Source organism: Chenopodium quinoa, unplaced genomic scaffold (genome assembly GCF_001683475.1).
Source record: "Chenopodium quinoa cultivar QQ74 unplaced genomic scaffold, ASM168347v1, whole genome shotgun sequence".
In the NCBI taxonomy this organism is placed as follows: Eukaryota; Viridiplantae; Streptophyta; class Magnoliopsida; order Caryophyllales; family Amaranthaceae; genus Chenopodium; species Chenopodium quinoa.
In genome coordinates, this window is record NW_018743697.1 from 3,120,743 (window position 1) to 3,140,917 (window position 20,175).

General features: G+C 37.5%; 2 protein-coding genes across 3 annotated transcripts; one reads left to right on the top strand and one right to left on the bottom strand.

Annotated features, from left to right (window-relative positions):
• Positions 1-153: 153 nt before the first annotated feature.
• LOC110684265 (pentatricopeptide repeat-containing protein At2g27610-like) lies at positions 154-4,826 on the bottom strand. Its single transcript, XM_021860701.1, has 2 exons — positions 1,403-4,826; positions 154-1,320 (listed from the first exon to the last, which is right to left on the bottom strand). Exon 1 carries the CDS (start codon positions 4,482-4,484, stop codon positions 1,839-1,841), a length of 2,646 nt encoding a protein of 881 aa, XP_021716393.1. The 5' UTR covers positions 4,485-4,826; the 3' UTR covers positions 154-1,320; positions 1,403-1,838.
• Positions 4,827-5,631: 805 nt separating this feature from the next.
• On the top strand, positions 5,632-16,621 carry LOC110684266 (protein HIRA-like). Of its 2 annotated transcripts, XM_021860702.1 has the most exons (10): positions 5,632-6,296; positions 6,889-7,164; positions 7,589-7,840; positions 7,967-8,364; positions 8,498-9,485; positions 9,971-10,181; positions 10,373-10,613; positions 11,305-11,427; positions 15,308-15,422; positions 15,739-16,621. In XM_021860702.1, the coding sequence occupies exons 1-10, from the start codon at positions 6,189-6,191 to the stop codon at positions 16,261-16,263; spliced, it is 3,237 nt and encodes a 1,078-aa protein (XP_021716394.1). In that variant the 5' UTR covers positions 5,632-6,188; the 3' UTR covers positions 16,264-16,621. The 2 variants fall into 2 exon arrangements, with proteins under 2 accessions (XP_021716394.1, XP_021716395.1); XM_021860703.1 differs by lacking the exon at positions 5,632-6,296 and having other exon boundaries at positions 7,077-7,164; positions 7,586-7,840.
• Positions 16,622-20,175: the final 3,554 nt, after the last annotated feature.

The window sequence follows — 20,175 nt, forward strand, 5'->3', positions numbered from 1 at the left end:
ATTGATCACATCCCTATTTAATAATAGCTAAAGGTAAAAGCTAAAAAAACTACAAATGAATTTGTTCTAAAGAAAGTTTAGCACATCATCAGTCAAAAAATTTCAAGAAAACATATGTAATCAATCAATTGAAGCATTAATTCCACAAGTAATTATTTGACGTATGTTATTCTTAAACATTACAGAGTAGATACTTGTGTGCAGTTAAAAAATACAACAAATTCAAATTGCTTACAATTACTTGAGCGACAACCGGGCCAATCATTCAATCAATGGCACATATGACTTAAAGTTATTTCTGGTCTCTAATACAATTCTTGAATCCTCCATTGAGCTGTTGCTATGAATAAATTACACCCCTGGAATACATCCCATGATCCATATGGCACGATATGCTATACATAGCTAAATATAATACCCGTATTAAATTTTATGTAGCGGCATGGTAGGAGATATAATTCTGACTTCTGATTTGGACAGAGGGAGTACTAGATAAGACATGAAGTATCAGCCATTTAGGCCCTGTTTGGTTTGATGTAAAAGGTTTTCATGGAAAATGAATTCAAATGAATTTTTCATTTTTTTCCCATTTTCCTTTGTTTGGTTTGTTAAGGGGTGGAAAACAATTTTTCCAAGGGTGGAAAATTCTATCCTTAATGATGGAAAACATTTTCATTCCCAAAACAAGGAAAGCCACATTTTCCTTTCTCTTCCTTACCTCCTTTTTTTACTTCCCTCTCATTCATCCTTACATTTCGACTCTTATTTTTTATTTTTCTTGGACTTTTCTTATATGCAACCAAATAAAGGAAAACTAATTTGCAATTGTGTTTTTCCTTGAAAATATGTTTTCCATGAAAACTAATTTTCCATTGAAAATGTTTTACATTAAACCAAACGGGGCCTTACTTGAAAGAGAGTTCATTGTTTTATCACTTGTAAAAATGTAATGTACGCAAATATTGAACTCTCATACCTCCATGGGATGATATAGAGCTTTGATGTTCAGTTGCTCCTATCCATATCTATGAGTGCCCTTTGTTGGACAAGCTCCTGAGGATGCTAAAAACTCTCCTAATCCCATACGCACTCTGAAACAGGTTTGCTAGCTATGCTGTCATGCTCTGAAAGCGGCATTTAACCATCTCTAGGTCATTCTTGCATGGAAACTTTCTGTTTCAGGAATCGGTGAGTAATAGAATTCCCAATTAGTCAAAACATTGATTTTTACAGTTTAGCAGGCATTCTGCAAGTAATTGCCTTGCTGGAACTTCTAGAGAAACTCTTATACACTCTGATGTAAAGTTCTCCTTGCTCCACCTATGGATAGACAATAATCAATAAAAATATATCTGAGGGTTTATGGAATAGAGGGTTTATTCAGAAGAAACATATGACAAACCTTGATTGATAGGTTGAGCTGCAGCCTGCAAGTACCTCAATCATCCAGGATTACAAGGCAAAGTAAAATCTGACTGCCTTCCAGCATGAAAATAGAGAAGCATAACAAGCCAGCCAAAGCATTTTTGCGAACATCTATTTAGAAGACATCATACAGATTGAGTTGTTTTTGCATAGGCTGAAGGTTTAGCCCCAACAACACGAAACAACTATCACCTTCCAGAAAATATGACATTTGATAAATATGTTCAGGGAGGTCTAGTGGTAGCCATAATTACCCTCAAATAAATGAGTATTCTGCAAAAAGTTCACATTTGTAAGAGAAGGTAATGGATATGAAAGTTCATACAAGTCAAGTCTTGAGTTGTTGGAAGTTCGTTCTTCAACTGGAAAACGCACAAAGCCTCCATCCTACATGCTTTGGCCTAACTTGAAAGTCACCAAAAGTCACCACATGAACACAATCCTCCTTTGAAGTGATGAAAACGATTTGAATCCCGAACAGTTATTTCCCGTCCCTCAATTTTGGATATTAATTTAATAACAGCATGGCAATCCCCACAGACTCGCAGATTCTTCACAATTTGGATAGGAGTGCCAGGTGGAGTTGCAAGAAGTCCAAAAGCTATGGCCAGTCTTTCACTGTGTTTAGACAAGATAGTTTCCTTGTGCTCATCTTCCACATCATGAAGCACATATGTTGTATCTGGACTATATCCTGCATCCTTCAATCTAGTAGACAACTCTTCAAGCTTTGCGTATATATGGTCTGACAATGGATGAGAACGATCACCAGCTAAGAAAGAGTAAGTCTTGTTCTTGACTTCAATCCAGCTGTAACCTGCTTCCTTTTTCACTTTTCTGAGATCCATTAATTTCCTGACTTCAGCTCTCTCTTTCCAGTTTCCAGTAGCTGCATATATGTTTGACAATAGAACATAGGCAGAAGAATCTTTTGGTTCAATTGATATGAGGTTTTCTGCAGCAACCTTTCCCACGTCTGCATTTCTCCGAACATGGCAAGCACCCAAAAGACTTCGCCACACTGTTGCCCCAGCCGGAAATGGCATCTTATCTATGAAGTGCATGGCTTTTTCAAGCATCCCAGCTCGACTATAAAGATCCACCATACAGGCATAGTGTTCCATGGTTGGATAAACATGATGCTCATTGACCATTTGGTCAAAGTACTTTTGACCTTCTTCCAATAGTCCAGCATGAGTACAGGCAGAAATCACACCAACAAATGTAATCCCATCCATTTCTACATTTTTTCTTCGCATTTCCTCAAATACCTCAAGGGCTTTGTGTGCATAACCATGTTGTGCATATCCAGAAATCATAGAGTTCCATGAAACTAAGTCTCTTTCTTCTTGCCTTTTAAATAACTTATTTGCACTATCAATGTTACCCTTCTTTGAGTACATTGTAACAAGAGCACTATTAACACACAAAAAGTTGTTGTATGCAAATTTAATAGAGGAAGCATGAACCTGTTTGCCCTGTTCTACTGCTGCTTCAGGGGCTGCACATGAATTGATGACACTACTAAAAGTGTACTCATTTGGACAAATCCCTTCTTTTGATAACTGGCGGTAGACATTAATAGCCCCCTCTGCGTTCCCTTCTTGAGCATACCCAGCTAACATCACAGACCATGCCACAATATCCTTCTGACTAATGTTTTCAAACACCTTGGCGCCTTCAATTACATTTCCAGCCTTGATATAAGCATCCAGGAGAGCAGTCCCAACATTTGGAGAGCCCAAATAATTTGTTTTGACTATATGCGTATGTAACTGATAGGGAGATACACAAGGATGAGCCGTAAGGATAGCAGAATAAGTGAAATCATTTAGTCTTATTCCCATCCTGTTCATATCTAGAAAGATATAAGCTGCCTTTTCCTTTCCACCATTCTGCGAGTACCCACTAATCATGGCTGTCCAGGAGATCACATTTTGACTTTTTCGCATTGTCTCAAACATCTTGAAAGAACCATCCATGTCACCACACTTACTGTAAGCTACCATAAGAGAAGTCCTTATAGTTAGATCAAAGTCAAATCCACTCTTTAATACTTGACACTGGAGCTGTCTCACAAGAGAGAATTCCTTTATGCTAGCACACGCTTTAATGATGGTAGCATAGATAAGCCGTGTAAGCAGTATGCCTTCAAATCTCATATTCTGGAACAGTTCAAGAGCTTCCCTATCAAGCCCATTTGCCACAAGACCTGCAATCATACCATTCCAAGAAACAACATCCTTGCTTTCCATGCCAGAAAAAATATCTCTAGCTTCTTGTACCATTCCAGACTTCGCATACATGTTAATTAAGGAATTGGACACTGGATTATAAAATTTAGAACCATTTTTTATTACTTCTGCATGAACTTGGCTTCCTTTGGCAATCATGTCGTAATCTGACAACGCCCCGAATACAGCTGCATAAGTAAAAGGATTAGGCTTAATCCCTTCCGTTCCCATACGTGTGAATACCTGTAATGCTTCTTCTACTAATCCCTGTTGCACATATCCGGACAGCAACGAAGTCCATGTAACCACATTCTTTACCTCCATTTCATCAAAAGCGCGCTTTGCATCCTTCACATTATCACATTTCATATTCATATCAACAAGAGAAGTACCCACACTAACATCCACTGCAAAGCCTGATTTAATACAATGGCAATGCAATTGTTTTCCAACAGTTTTATTGTTCGAAACACCGGATACCTTCAGTGCACAAGAGAGGCTCGATCCGTTGTCGACCAAACCTAACCTATGCATGTCCAAGAATAAATTCAAAGCTTCCGCGTTCTTGTTACTACGAGAATATTCAAAGAGCAATTGATGGTAGATATCAACATTTCGCTCAGGCCTTTCATCGAACAGTTGGTGTGCATTGTATCCCACTTTAGATTTCGCATCACTAGATGGAATTTGGGGATCATAAGCAAGTCCATGGAAGTGATATAAATTCTGGGTTTCAAACAGAATTTGTGGGTGTCTCAAAAAAATTGAAGCTTGCCTAAATTTGACTTCTGCAAGTCTGTTGTAATGAGGTCTAAAGAGAATCATGGGTGATTACAGTTATAATGTCAAATTCTATAGCAGATTAGCACTTTGTTTGATAGAATTTTTCTGCTACATGAAATAATATGGTCTTTGGAAAGTTGGAATTCGAAAGGGAGAAAGAATACACACCTAACAAGCAAGAAGCAGCAAGCTCCAATGAGCTCATTGAAGCATACTTTCGGGCATTGGTTGACAACATAAAATGTGGGAAGTAGATTTTCGTTGGGAATTGAAAAGTTAGATGGGTTGATTGACAGTTTGACAAACAAAATGATGGAGTGAGAATTGAAGGAAATTCTCATTAGGGTCATTATGAGACGAGACAATTCTCGACTCAAGCTCGAGATTGACTCAAAATTGTTAGTGAATCGAGTCAATACTCGACTTGAAAACTCGTGAGAAACTCGAATTCCTTTATACATTATTATATTTAATAAAAATAAAGATTTTTGATTCATAAACTTTATTTTGCAATAATAAATAAATATATAGCATTTACATACTCATATCATTCCATGTATGTTTCTTATAATACAAAACTAAAGAGAAGGAACAAACATTACACTATATGGGGTTCTACCAAGACCAAATCAATTAACAAGCTACTCAAGATCGACTCGGTCAAAACTCAGTCAAAACTCAACTTGATATGTTACAGAGTCGAGTCGAGTCGAGTCAAGATACTCCAAACTCGAACTCGACTCGCATCATAAGCACCCCTAATTATCATATTACTATTCAAACAAATTAAATTTCTTCTTAAGAATTTTATTAGTGAAATAAATTCCTATAACATGCCAATATTTTTTAAGAAATTTTTAAGGAATTCAATTTGCAAGTTAATCAAATAACATCTCAATACTATACAGTACTCCGTAAAATACTATGTATTCCAATTTTGAGCTTACGACATATGTATTCGAGTACCTATTATCTATCAACGCGTTTGTATCAAAATACAGTAAAATATATCCAAAGACGGGAGATCGATTGGAATATCTCAATCTTATCTATTTTGGCTCAATTTAAATCCGAATTTAGGCCCAAATTAAATTTAGGATTCCGTGCTCCTAATGCTAATAATAATATACCAATATCATACTAATGCATCTCTACAAAAACACATAAAAATCACTCCACATAGGTCTTTTTGCATTAATAATTAAAGGCAAAAGACAATTAGACAAACCCTCAACTAACATCAAATCATATTTTACTAATGTGCCATTGTGAATTGTGAGTTGTGACGGCAAAAGTTTGTACTCTTTGGTAACCCTTGTTTGCTTCTTTCGATCTTTTTACTCTTCTCCTGTCTTTCATCATCCTTCGATCTTTCTCTTCATTGTCAAATTTTGGCAATTACAAATCAATCAACCCAGATTCACTATTTCAGGTTTTTTAGGTCACTCTTTTCTTTCTTTCTTTTTCACCCCCTAAAAAAAACATCAACTCAACCTTCGACCGTTACAAAAAAAAAAAAAAAAAAAAATCCAAAAAAAGAGAAAGAAAGGGGAAGAACACTTCAGCCTCAAGCTTCTTCCTTTATCATACCCACCTAGGGTTTTGCATTCCTAGGTCTAGGGTTTTTTTTGGGTCAATTTAGTTTGTAATATCCCATTTCATTAAAACCCAGTTAATGGGTTTTTGAGGTTTGTAGCAAATTTGGTAGATTTTGGGTATTAATCAAGTAGTTATTTGAAAAATAAGATGATTGCCGAAAAACCCAGTTGGATTAGGCATGAGGGTATGCAGATTTTCTCCATTGATATTCAACCTGGTGGTCTTAGGTTTGCTACTGGTGGTGGAGATCACAAGGTTAGAGCTCTATTTTTGTCCTCTAATTTCCTAAATTATACAATTTTAATTAATTTAGGGTTTCTTAATGCTCATTGTTACTTTTTGGTAATGTATAGTAATGTTGTCAGAAATTGGTTGAAATGCTGTATTATTGAGCTGGAAAAATGTAAAAACTTAGTAAATTTACTGGCTTTTGCTAGGTTGCCTACTGAGAATTTGGAAACTTGTGAATTATTTTATTGTCTTGTTGAATTCTATCCTGTAATTCAATGATCTTAACTTTTAGGCTTACTGTTTTGATTTAATGTTGGATAGTTTGCTTTCGAGATTTTGTTTAACTGTGCCACACTACGGTCTTTTTGTGATATGTGAATAATTGCTTCTTTGAACTGCATTAAACGTTTCAATTTAAATATTTTGGAGCTTATTGCCGAGTATTGTTTAAGAAGTCAGTTGTGGTAATATGGAGCAGCTCTTTCCTTTGGCTTTCTGGCTTTGTCTTAGTGTCTCAAAAAGATTATTTGGCAATTGATGTTTGATGTTATTGTCGAGTTGTTTGATATGAATTATATGATGGATAATCTTAGTCGATGTTGAAATTTGTTTCCAGGTGAGAATATGGAACATGAAATCTGTTGCTAGAGATTCTGACAAGGACGATCAGACACACCGAAATCTTGCAACTCTTCGTGATCACTTTGGTTCAGTTAACTGTGTCAGATGGGCCAAACATGGTCGGCACATTGCATCAGGGTCTGATGATCAAGTGATTTTGATTCATGAAAGGAGACCTGGTTCAGGAACCACTGAATTTGGTAGTGGTGAGCCTCCGGACATCGAAAATTGGAAAGTTGTCATGACTCTAAGGGGACACACTGCAGATGTGGTAATTATATATACTCTCTCCAGAACATGGTTTTTATTGTAACTACTTGTGCATGACATGAACCTAATTCAATCATACTCACATTCCCATCTTTAGAGTCAGTTCAAGATTGTATACTTTTGTTTGAGTTGGATTTTATTTTCACTCTTGATTTCTCCTTGATTTGTTTGCATGGCACATAATTATGTTCTTATCGTTTGCACAGCTATATCCTTCAAAACTTCATATATGGTGTGAAATCAGTAAACATCAATCACATGGCTGACATGTGCTTTTCTGCTACACTAAAATAATGCTTGATATTAACAAATGCTATTTCAGCTTACTGAACTGCCAATGGTATAGTTCTATGTTTGTTTTCTGAAGCATAATTGGCTTTAACATGAGACTGTTTGACCTGAGTATCTTTTCATGCATGAAGTAGGTGGATCTTAATTGGTCTCCAGATGACTCAATGTTGGCTAGTGGAAGTCTCGATAACACAATCCACATCTGGAATATGAGCAGTGGAATTTGCACGGCAGTTCTCCGAGGTCATGCTAGTTTGGTTAAAGGTGTCACTTGGGATCCCATTGGCTCCTTTATAGCTAGCCAATCTGACGACAAGACTGTTATTGTATGGAGAACGACCGATTGGAGTCTTGCCCACAAGACCGAAGGCCATTGGGCCAAATCCGTATGATATCTGACCATTCTTGAAGTTCTCTTTCAAGTCTTTTCTAGAACTGTTTTCATTGATTGTCCAAAATAAATTTGCAGTTCCTTTGTGCGGTAATTTATAAGGAATCATATCTTTTTACAGCTTGGGTCAACATTTTTTAGGCGGCTTGGGTGGTCTCCTTGTGGCCATTTCATAACAACAACTCATGGTTTCCAAAAGCCCAGACATTCAGCACCTGTGTTAGAAAGAGGCGAATGGGCTGCTACTTTTGACTTCTTGGGACATAATGCCCCAATTATAGTTGTGAAATTCAATCATTCAATGTTCAAAAGAAATTTCTCCAATCCTCAGGATGTTAAATCTTCATCTGCTGGATGGGCTAATGGGACTTCAAAAACTGGAGGAAAAGACTTACAGCCATATAATGTTATTGCCATTGGTAGTCAGGATCGTACTATAACTGTCTGGACTACTGCAAGTCCACGTCCTCTCTTTGTGGCAAAGCATTTTTTCACTCAAAGTGTTGTTGATTTATCTTGGTAATATCTTGCGTCTATTGTAGCTCTCCCAAATTTAATCATTGGACAAGTATTGTCTATTGCTATCTTCTTTTGTTAGTTTAATTGTCATTACCCCATCTCTATCTCACATACAATTTTCTTTTGGAAACAGGAGCCCTGACGGATACTCACTTTTTGCCTGTTCCTTAGATGGCTCGGTAGCAACATTTCATTTTGAAGTTAAAGAAATTGGTCAGAGGCTAACAGACGAGGAATTAGATGAATTAAAGAAAAGCCGCTACGGCGATGTTAGGGGCCGGCAAGCTAACTTAGCTGAAAGCCCTGCACAACTGTTACTTGAAGCAGCTGCAGCGAAGCAAACCCCAAGTAAGAAAGTTACCATGGATGTGCAGCAGGAGCAGGTAGCTTCAAAGCCTTCGTCTGATTTGGGGATTGTGACAAAGGTCTCTGAATCACATCTTGACAATGGAAAGAAAAATGGAGGAATAAACTCTGAGGGTTTAAATAAAGTGGCTTCTTCTGCTCGTGTTTCTAGTCCTGTGAAGCAGAAAGAATATAGGCGGCCTGATGGTAGAAAAAGGATTATACCTGAACCTGTGGGTATGCCTCCGCAGCAAGAAAACATAACTGCTGCGCCCCAGTCTCAAGCACTTGATCTATCTCTAGCCTCTTCTGATGGAAGAATAGACTCAAGTGTTGCTAAAGTTAGGAGAACCCTTGGAGCAGGTTCTGATGTTAAGGAACGTAGTGGGGTCACGGCCAAGGCTTGCTTTAGTGATAGTTTGGTCATTGAAAGAGTTCCAGTTGCTTCAAGTAGAGATGATGGTATTCTTGTTGAATCTTCAAGCATTGCAAAGGCCTCAAGTTCTTTAGCCGCTTGTAATGCTAATTTTGCAATAAAGGTTGTAGATAAGAAGGAGGGTACTGATGCAATGCCACTTACATTGGAAGCTCGCCCTAGAGAGCATGCAGTTAGTGACATCGTTGGCTTGAGTAACATGTCATTGGTGAAGGAAACAGAAATTGTCTGTAGTAGAGGATCCCAAACTTTGTGGTCTGACCGTATTACAGGGAAGGTCTCAGTTTTGGCTGGAAATGCTAACTTCTGGGCTGTTGGGTTCGAAGACGGTTGTCTACAGGTAATCAACCCTTTCAAGATATACAGTCTATTCTGCCTATCTTCTGATGAATATGTACTATGTTGTCAACTATGTTGATTTAAATTGCAAAAGTTTACTTGCTTCCAAATATCCACCTTCTTCTGCTTCGAACTTCAAAATTAACCATTTCTTGCTGCAAGTTTTATCCATCTTTCTTTCTGCTGCTGCAAACTCTAGATATCCACCTTAGCATGGTTGATTGTAAACTGGAAATCGATGTTTTTGTAATATCTGATCCTTAATTGGTGTTGTTGGCCTTGCTGTCATTGGTTCCTTCCCTGAACTTTCTTGTCTTTGCTTTTGGCCTGTTTCTCCTAATGAGATCTGTTCACATTGATGGGCTCTATATCTAACTTTTGTCATTTATCCTAACTGAATATTTGCTAAATGTTTTCTTTGAAGTTAAAGCAACATTCTAATGAAATCTTTGGTTGTGGGGTTTTCTGCTTTTCTTGCTGCAAAAGGTGTACACAAAATGTGGAAGGCGTGCCATGCCAACCATGATGATGGGTTCTGCTGCAGTGTTTGTTGATTGCGATGAATGTTGGAAATTGTTGCTTGTCACAAAGAAGGGGTCTTTGTATTTGTGGGACTTATTTAACCGAAGTTGTCTTCTTCAAGACTCATTGGCATCTTTGATTACTGCTGATCCAAATGCTTCTTCTAAAGATGCAGGCAAGTACAAAATTGTTTGCACAATTGTTTTCTATAATGAAGGGAAAATGAATGAAGTTATGAAGTATACTCCGTAGTATTTTGTTCTATCCTTGAAAATTTATGTGACAACCTTTTGTTTTTTTGAGTTTGGTTGAATTAACCTTGGCAGATAGCATGGCAGATTCTGACCTTTTGCTTGATCTTTTCAGCTGCTATAAAAATAATTTCCGCAAAGCTGTCAAAGTCTGGTTCACCTCTTGTTGTATTAGCCACTCGTCATGCTTTTCTCTTCGATATGAGTCTGAAGTGCTGGCTTCGAGTAGCTGATGATTGCTTCCCTGCATCAAACTTTGCAAGTTCCTGGAATTTGGGCTCCTCTCAGAGTGGCGAGCTTGCGACATTACAGGTGGACGTGAGAAAATTCTTGGCAAGAAAGCCAGGTTGGAGTCGGTAAGTCATTGATTAAATTTAATTTTAAAAGTTCTCTTTTCATTAAAAAAATTCAGGCTTTTTATCACGTGAAATATCATATCCTGTTTAACTGTATATAGGCCATAACGCAACACAATAGCTATTACATGGAAGAGAGGTTATTCTCGGTACTGCATGAGTAACCATGTGACATAACATGGTCCCTAAAATCTCATTGGGGTGTCTTAAAATTTGTTGCATTGGCATACGCTTTTCTGTATAACTGTATTACATGAAATATCATAATCCTGTTTAACTGTATATTGGCCAATTGCCATAACGTAACACAATACCTATTACATGGAAGCGAGGTTATTCTTGGTACAGCATGAGTAACCATATTACATAACATATTAACATGGTCTTTAAATTCTCATTGGGCTGTCTTACAGTTTGTGCATTGGCAGATGCTTTTCTGTTTCAATTGTATGATTTTTCACTTAAACTTATTATGTAGATTTTCTTTGTGATTTGGAAACCTAGAATTTTTGTTGGTTAACATATCAATGCATGCATTAGCATCCTGCGATGGATGTATGTATTGATGTTGAAATTATAGGGGTGTGATCAAATTTGGAGTTGTAATTAAAATTGCTTCTTTAAGTAATTTGATTCATATTTCTCATATTTCCCTCAAGAGTAAAAATATGTATATTTTCTGCCTTTATAGGGTGGCTGATGATGGTATGCAAACCCGTTCGCACTTGGAGGCTCAATTAGCATCAGCTTTGGCATTGAAATCTCCAAACGAATATCGCCAATGTCTTATGTCATATGTTCGATACCTTGCCAGGTTAGTAGCCTTGTTTTTTTTAAAACAAAAAAATTATTTTGTTCTAGGTAAATGTTTTAAGTTTCTTACATTATTTCTCTCTCTTTTTTTATTATTTTTTTTAATTTTTAATTGCTATGCTCTTTCTTCACCCCATAAGTGGAGCTAAGTAAAGGTAAAAGTGGATATCAATTTTTTTTTATAGTTGCATGATTTTCTAACGTATCCACAATATGTTCTCTCATCTCTTGAGAAAATGTGATAATAACACCCTTTTTTTTTTTTTTTTTTTTTTTTTTTTTTTGATGAAATCCAAAGAATGGACACATTTTTTTTCCAATAAATATTTTTTGTGGTATACGGGAAAAAAGGCGGTAATTGGAAAAACCGGAAAAGTTGCTGAAACAGCCCCATAACATGGGAAAAAGGTTTAGAATGGCAGGGGATGTAATTTTGACACTTTGGTACATCCCACATTACCTTTACTGCTCGTTTTTCGAGGTTGTTTTATACCGGGAATGTGCCAATTGACCTTGGGACATGGTGATTGAGGGACAGTTTGTGTAATTGATGATGGAATATGAGATGAGATTTGATACTTGGATTACAAACATGAATAGTACTAGTATGATGATTCCATAAAAATATTATTACTATCCATAGTCTATCAATCGACACATCAATAAAAAAGTAGTATGATTATCCTTAGTTACATCATATATAACATGCGTTCTTTTCCAATTCCAAATCACAGTGTGAAGTCACATCACTATTGTCAAGTCCCATCATATAGTATGACATCACATCATTATAAATATAATTACATAATATGACATCATTATACTTATATGACATCATTATTGTCAAGTCACATCACTTCAATATACTTTTATGATATCATTATATTCATATAACATCATTATTGTCAAGTAGTCATTATTATTATATGACATCATTATTGTCAAGTCACGTCACTTCAATATACTTTTATGACTTTTTTATATTCATATGACATCATTATTGTCAAGTAATATCACTACAATATACTGTTGTGACATCATTATTTTTCAAAATAGAAACATAACTCATTCCTAATACTTTATAGACATCTTTATAGGTGTGTTATAGTTTCAAACCACCTTATATGACTCCGGGAATCACCCCACATATCCAGTTTTGTTTTCGAAAAATGTCAAAAAAATGACCTAAAATTGTGTATTATAGCCTTCAATTTTGGATATGCTTCCCATATTCACTTTTTTAGACCCGAAAATAAAATTTGCCAAGATGCTTCCCATGGACCCTAATACACCCCAGGAGTCCATTTGGGTGGGTAAAACCATCCAATATACCTTCAAACTGTCAATTTACCCGTTTACAATTTGCACCGATTTCAAAAACTCGAGGCTACCACGGACATTTATGGCAACATGTAATGATCAAATATGGTTCCAAATGACATTATATGACCCTGGGGAGTATTCCTTGGTATCTTGAGACTTTTCAACATCGGGTTCCGAAACCTTTGAAATTGGCCAAAAAGCGTGTATTATATAGCCATCAATTTTGCCAATTTTGACCGTTTTTGAACCGGAAACATAAATTGTCGAGAAGCTACCTATAGACCCTAATACCCTCCGGGAGTCCAATTGGGTGGGTGAAACCATCCAATTTGCCTTTAAGCATCCAATTTACCAGTTTTCGTACACGCCACTTGTATTGGCTACAAGCTTTCAATGGGCTTTATGTAGCTGACTTATAGTTGTATATAGGTCCACACAACATCATATGACCTCAGGATGCATCCCGTAATATTCCGTGAATTTCTGACACCGGGTCCGGACACCTACTAAATTGCTCCGATTTCGTGTATTATAGCCTTCAAATTTGGCTTCCATACATCATTTTTTTCACCTGACAAGATTATGCATCCCAATACTTCCATGGGTTCCCAAAGGGCTTTGGGAGTCATGGTTGATGCCCAAAACCATCTCATTCATTCTTAATCACCATGTCTTAAGGCAACGATGGCATACCCTCAAACGACAAAACTAGTTGTTTGTATGCCTTGTCCTTGGGTGCACATGTCTTGTGCACGTGCCACATGCCCCCTTGCACCATCCCAAACCCCATCACTTTGGCTTTGTCACTTGTCTGAATCCACTACTTAGCATTTTTTAGCATATAAGAAGCAACTCTAACCTCATTTTCCAAAATGTAGGTGTTTTTAGGGAATAGGGTGGGGGAGGGACGAATCGAAGCGACATAAGGCTGAATTTGATTGTGACACAAGGCCACTCTGCCACTTACAATACCCCGTCGCGTATTTAAGTCGTATGCAGAGGATTCAACCCGCCGCTCGGTAGGAATTGTACTTCAAGGTGACTCTCACAGCACATCCACCGCACGAGCTTAGCCAATGACACGTGCCCTTGGGGCCGAAGCCCCTGCTTTAGGACGACTATCGAGCGGCGTGCGCATGCGTCGCTTCTGGCCCGGATTTTGACTTAGAGGTGTTCAGTAATAATCCAGCAAACGGTAGCTTCGCGCCACTGGATTTTCAACCAAGCGCGATGACTAATTGTGTGAATGAACGGTTCCGACTAGGTTGAATTACCATTGCGACACTGTCATCAATAGGGTAAAACTAACCTGTCTCACGACGGTCTAAACCTTGCTCACGTTCCCTATTGGTTGGTGAACAATCCAACACTTGCTGAATTCTGCTTCACAATGATATGAAGAGCCGACATCGAAAGATCAAAAAGCAACGTCGCTATGAACGCTTGGCTGCCACAAGCTCTAGCTTTAAATTCAAAAGAACTAAAGGATCGTTAGGCCATGCTTTTACGGTTCGTATTCGTACTGAAAATCAAAATCAAACGAGCTTTTACTCTTCTGTTCCATACGAGATTTCCATTCTCGTTGAGCTCATCTTAAGACACTTGCGTTATCATTTTACAGATGTGCCGCCCCAGCCAAACTCCCCCGACAATGTCTTCCGCCAAGATCGGCCCGCAAAGCGGACCTTAGGTCTAAAAGGAGGGGCATTGCCCCGGTTTCGACTCATGGAGTAAGTAAAATAACGTTAAAAGTGGTGGTATTTCACTTGTGTCGAAGCTCCCACTTATCCTACACCTCTCAAGTCATTTCACAAAGTCGGAGTAGAGTTAAGCTCAACAGGGTCTTCTATTCTGCCAAGTTCTTTCCCTTGGTTGTGGTTTCGCTGGATAATAGACAAGACAGTGGGAATCTCGTTAATCCATTCATGCACGTCGCTAATTAGATGACGAGGCACATAGTGACTCCCGTTGTTAACCTGTGCTTGGTTGAATTTCTGGCAGAAATCACATTGCGTTAACATCCGCAAGGATTGCAATGCTTTGTTTTAATTAAACTGTCGGATTCCCCTTGTCCGTACCAATTCTGAGTTGACTGTTCGACGCCCGGGAAGGGACCGTTCCCAGTCCGGCCGGCTAAGTAAAGGTAAAAGTGGATATCAATTTGTTTACAGTTCCATGATTTTCTTACATTGACATTCTTTTATCAGCTTATTAAAAAAAAAAAAATGGTTGGCCGGCTAAGTAAAGGTAATAGTGGATATCAATTTTTGTACAGTTCCATGATTTTCTTACGTTGACATTCTTTTATCAGCTTATAAAAAAAAATGGTTATGCTGTATTTATTTTAGGGAGATGACTTGTTTAATGTAAATTGTCCACTGGGCTCTTTGCTGACTTTTATTTTACCTTTTTATTATGATTTTTAACGGTGAAGTGGCCGTTGCAAATTTAGTCTTTACACACATCTGTTTTCTGTTGTAAATGTATCTACTTCATTTTAGTTACTGCCTGGCGCTGTTGCTATCATTCACAATTGACATTTTTTTGTGGGTTTACAGAGAAGCTGACGAGTCTCGACTACGAGAAGTATGTGAGAGTTTCCTTGGACCTCCTACTGGGATGGGTGGTGCTGCAATAGCAGACCCTAACATCGCGTGGGATCCTAGTGTTCTTGTAAGGCTTTCACTTTTTAATTGCCTACATAATTTTAATGTCAGGTGTATTTTGTATTAAAATTTTCTCTAGATCTTACCACCAAAAAGGGTTAAACAAAACATTGTAAATTCTGTTACTCCTAACTTGGGTTCTATGTGTCGAGTCTGACATGGTTTAGACACTTGAAAAACACTGTATATCGGACACCTATCCGTGTCCAGTACAAGTAACCTGGGTAAAAGTGATATTTATTTGCAAAATGGAGGGGATATCTACTTTATACTCTATAGGTGGTACTTTACTCTATGTGCATTGATGGGCTGGTTGCTTGCAGGGATTGAAGAAACACAAACTCTTGAGAGAAGACATCCTTCCAGCTCTGGCATCAAATAGGAAAGTACAGAGGCTTCTAAATGAATTCATGGATCTTCTTTCTGAATATGGAAGTGCTGAAACGCACAAGGAACAAAACAACTCTAATTTTCCAATGACAGCCACCCAGGCTACTGCCCGGGCAGATGTGATTCCGTCATTAAATGATATACAACAAGCTGATCCACCTGTATTAAACCAAATAATAGACTTGGTCCCTCGAAAACCAGAACAAGTGGACATTACACCGTCCACTAGAGATCACCAAATGGATCACTCCACTGATCCAACAGATCAAACAAATCAGAATACAGAAGCAGAAGATCTGACCTTAATCCCAGGAAAGGATGGTGTCAATTTAGTGATGGTGAAGGATCAGGTAAACCAGTTAACGTCTTCTGTGGAACCAGTGAATGCAGACGTGCCCAGGGCAGAGAAGGTAGTAGTAGCTCTGCCTGCCAAAGGTACAACTCTTGGCATGATTTAATCACAGTAGTTTTGGTCTTCAAGAGGTATGTAATTTCGAGGATTATACACATTTGGATATAACTCATATAAGAATGTCTCTGGGCATGTTATATTAGCAGGGAAGCAGGGGACTTGGCCTCAAAAGTTGTATATAGAGATGGAATTGAATGATTGCTAGCAGTCTATACTATGTGTAATGTTGGTGCCGAGGTTGATTACCTTACATGGGCAATTGTCCCTGCACTTTTTAGGCTTTTTTAGAATCTAGATAATAGCTGCGTAAATATATTATCTTACCATCTGAAGCTGGAATATTGTTCAGCTATAAATTGTTGTTTTGAATTTTTACTAGCCATTATCTTACCATCTTTCATACACTTGTTGGCTTGTGCAACATTATCTTGCAGCATTTTCCACTGTGTATGTAATATGTATGTTACAAAGACTGTCAAAGTAGAGCTGTTAATTCAGGTAAACGGGTCGGGTAAGAGTGGGTTGGGTTAATTCGGGTCGGGTCAATTCAGATTTATTCCATAACCTATGTGGGTCGGGTTTGGGTTGGGTCATGCTTGAGTCGGGTCATGTCGGGTCATACTTCTTATCGGGTTTGGGTCGAGTTTAGGTCAGGTTAATAACAGGTCGGGTTACATTCGGGTCAGGTGAACAATAGGTTGAGTTTAATTCGGGTTTTCATGGATTAAAACCGGTTAGGGTAATTCTCGGGTTCGAGTCGGGTTCGGTTCAAGTCAATAATTTGCGGGTTAGAATCAGGACGGGTCATTCTCGGGTTTAAGTAGGGCTTCAGTTCAAGTCAATAATTTTTACGGATTATAATCAGATCGGGTCATTTTCAAGTCGGGTCATTCTCGGGTTCAAGTCGGATTCGGTTCAAGTTAATAATTTGCGGGCTATAATCAGGATAGATCATTTCCAAATCGTGTCATTCTCGGATTCAAGTCGGGTTATGTTCAAGTGAATAATTTGCAGGTTACAATCAGGTCGAGTCATTTCCAAGTCAGGTCATATTCGGGTTCAACTAACTATAAATAGATAATTATCATTTTTATCTAGCTAATTACTTCATTTGACTATAATATATATGACAATATACTAGGTAACTATAGTCTATAATTAACTCCTTTGACCATACAACAAATATATACTATATTTAACTCTTAAATTTTTGGATGATCCTCCTTTCTTTTGTTGGCCTGGACCGACTTGGTCTTCTTAGATAAAATGCTTTGATCAACAATAGGTAATTTGAAATCGTAACAGGAACAATTTGGGTTGAATTTAGGTCGGGTCAATAACAAGTCGTAATAATTTCAAGTCGGGTTAGTAATAAATTGGGTTAAATTTTTGGGTCGGGTAAGTAAAAGGTCTTGTATAATTCGGGTCGGGCCAATAACAAGTCAGATTGAATTTGGGTCAGGTCAATAACAAGTCAGGTTAATTTCGGGTCGGGTTTGTGACAGGTTGGGTTAAATTCGGGTCGAGTTAGGAACGGGTTGAGTTGAATTCAGGTCAGGTTGGTAACAAGTCGGTTTAAATTCGGGTTTTGACAGGTTAAAACGGATTTGGGTCAGTTTCGGTTCAAGTCGGGTTCAGTGCAAGTTAATTAAATTGGTTGTTGTAAACCGGTAAATTGGCCATTTAAAAACAAATTGGATGGTTCCACATATCCAATTGGATTCCCGGAAGGGAATAGGGACCATAGTAAACATTCGGCAATTTTTATTTCCGGGCGAAAATAAGTAAAAAAATTCCAAAATTGAAGGCTAATATCCACACTTTTTGAGAAATTTTGAAGGTTTAAGAGCCTGGTGTCGAAAAGTCTTGAAATTCTATGGGATACATATAATGCCGTTTGGAACTATATATGATCATTATTTGTTGTCATAAATGTTCGTGGTAGGCTTGAATAAATGAAATCGGTGCAACTTGTAAACCGGTAAATTGGTTGTTTAAAGGCAAATTGGATGGTTATTCCCATCCAATTAGACTCTCAGAGGATATTAGGGGCCATGGTAAACATTTTGGCAATTTTTATTTCCGGGCGAAAGAAAGTAAAAAAATTCCAAAATTGAAGACTAATATCCACGCTTTTTGAGAAAATTTGTAGGTTTCGAGACCCAGTGTCGAAAAGTCTTGAAATTCTAGGGGATACAACTCGGGGTCATATAATGCCGTTTGGAACCATATAGGATCATTATTTGTTGTCATAAATGTTTGTGGTAGGCTTGAATTAATGAAATCGGTGCAAGTTGTAAAACGGTAAATTTGTCATTTAAAGGCAAATTGGATGGTTCCACCCACCCAAAATGGGACTTCCGAACAGTATTAGGGATCATGGTAATCATTTTGACAATTTTTATTTCCGGGCAAAAAAAAAGTAAAAAAATTCCAAAATAGAAATTTCCACGCTTTTTGAGAAATTTTGGAGGCACGGTGTCGAAAAGCCTTGAGATTTTAAGGAATACATCTTGGGGTCTTATAATGACGTTTGAAACCGTATATGATACAATTTATGTTGTCATAAATGTTCGTGGTAGGTTTGAGTTAAAGAATCGGTACAAGTTAGAAATCGGTAAATTGGCCGTTTAAAGGCAAATTGGATGGTTCCGACCACCCAATTGGACTCCCGGAGGGAATTAGTGACCATGGTAAACATTTCGGCATTATTTATTTCCAAGCGAAAAAAAGTCAAAAAATTCCAAATTTGAAGGCTAATATCCACGCTTTTTGAGAAATTTTTGAAGTTTAAGGGCCCGGTGTCCAAAAGTCTTGAAATTATATGGGATACATCTCGGGGTCATATAATTCCGTTTGAAACCATAAATGGTCATTATATGTTGTCATAAATATTCGTGGTAGGCTTGAGTTAATGAAATCAGTGCAAGTTGTAAACCGGTAAATTGGTCGTTTAAAGGCAAATTGGATGGTTCCACCCACCCAATTAGACTCCCGGAGGGTATTAGGGACCATGGTAAATATTTCGGCAATTTTTATTTTCAAGCGAAAAAAATCAAAAAATTTCAAAATTGAAGGCTAATATTCATGATTTTTGAGAAATTTTGGAGGTTTCGGGACCCGGTGTAGAATAGTCTTGTGATTTTAGGGAATACCTCTGTGGGTCATATAATTTTGTTTGGAACCATATATGATCATTATTTGTTGTCATAAATGTTTGTGGTAGGCTTGAGTTAATGAAATCGGTGCAAGTTGTACACCGGTATTTTGGTCGTTTAAAGGCAAATTGGATGGTTCCACCCACCCAATTAGACTACTAGAGGGTATTAGAGACCATGGTAAACATTTCAACAATTTTTATTTTCATGCGAAAAAAAGTCAAAAAAATTCGAAATTGAAGGCTAATATTCACGCTGTTTGAGAAATTTTTGAGGTTTCGGGGCCCGATGTCGAAAAGATTTGAGATTTTAGGGGATACATCTCGAGGTCATATAATACTGTTTTAAACCATAAATGAGCATTATATGTTGTCATAAATGTTCGTGGTAGACTTGATTTTATGAAATCAGTGCAAGTTGTAAACTGGTAAATTCGCCATTTAAAGGCAAATTGGATGGTTCCACCCAACTAATTAGACTGCCGAAAGATATTAGGGAACATGGTAAACATTTTGGCAATTCTTATTTACAGGCGAAAAAAGTCAAAAAATTCCAAAATTTAAGGCGAATATTCACGTTTTTTGAGAAATTTTTGAGATTTCACGTCTCGGTGTCAAAAATCCTTGAGATTTTAGGGAATACATCTCGGGGTCATATATATAATGCCATTTGGAATCATATATGATCATTATACTTTGTCATAAATGTTCATGGTAGGTTTGAGATAATGAAATCGGTGCAAGTTGTAAACTGGTAAATTTGCCATTTAAAGGCAAATTGGATGATTCCACCAAACCAAT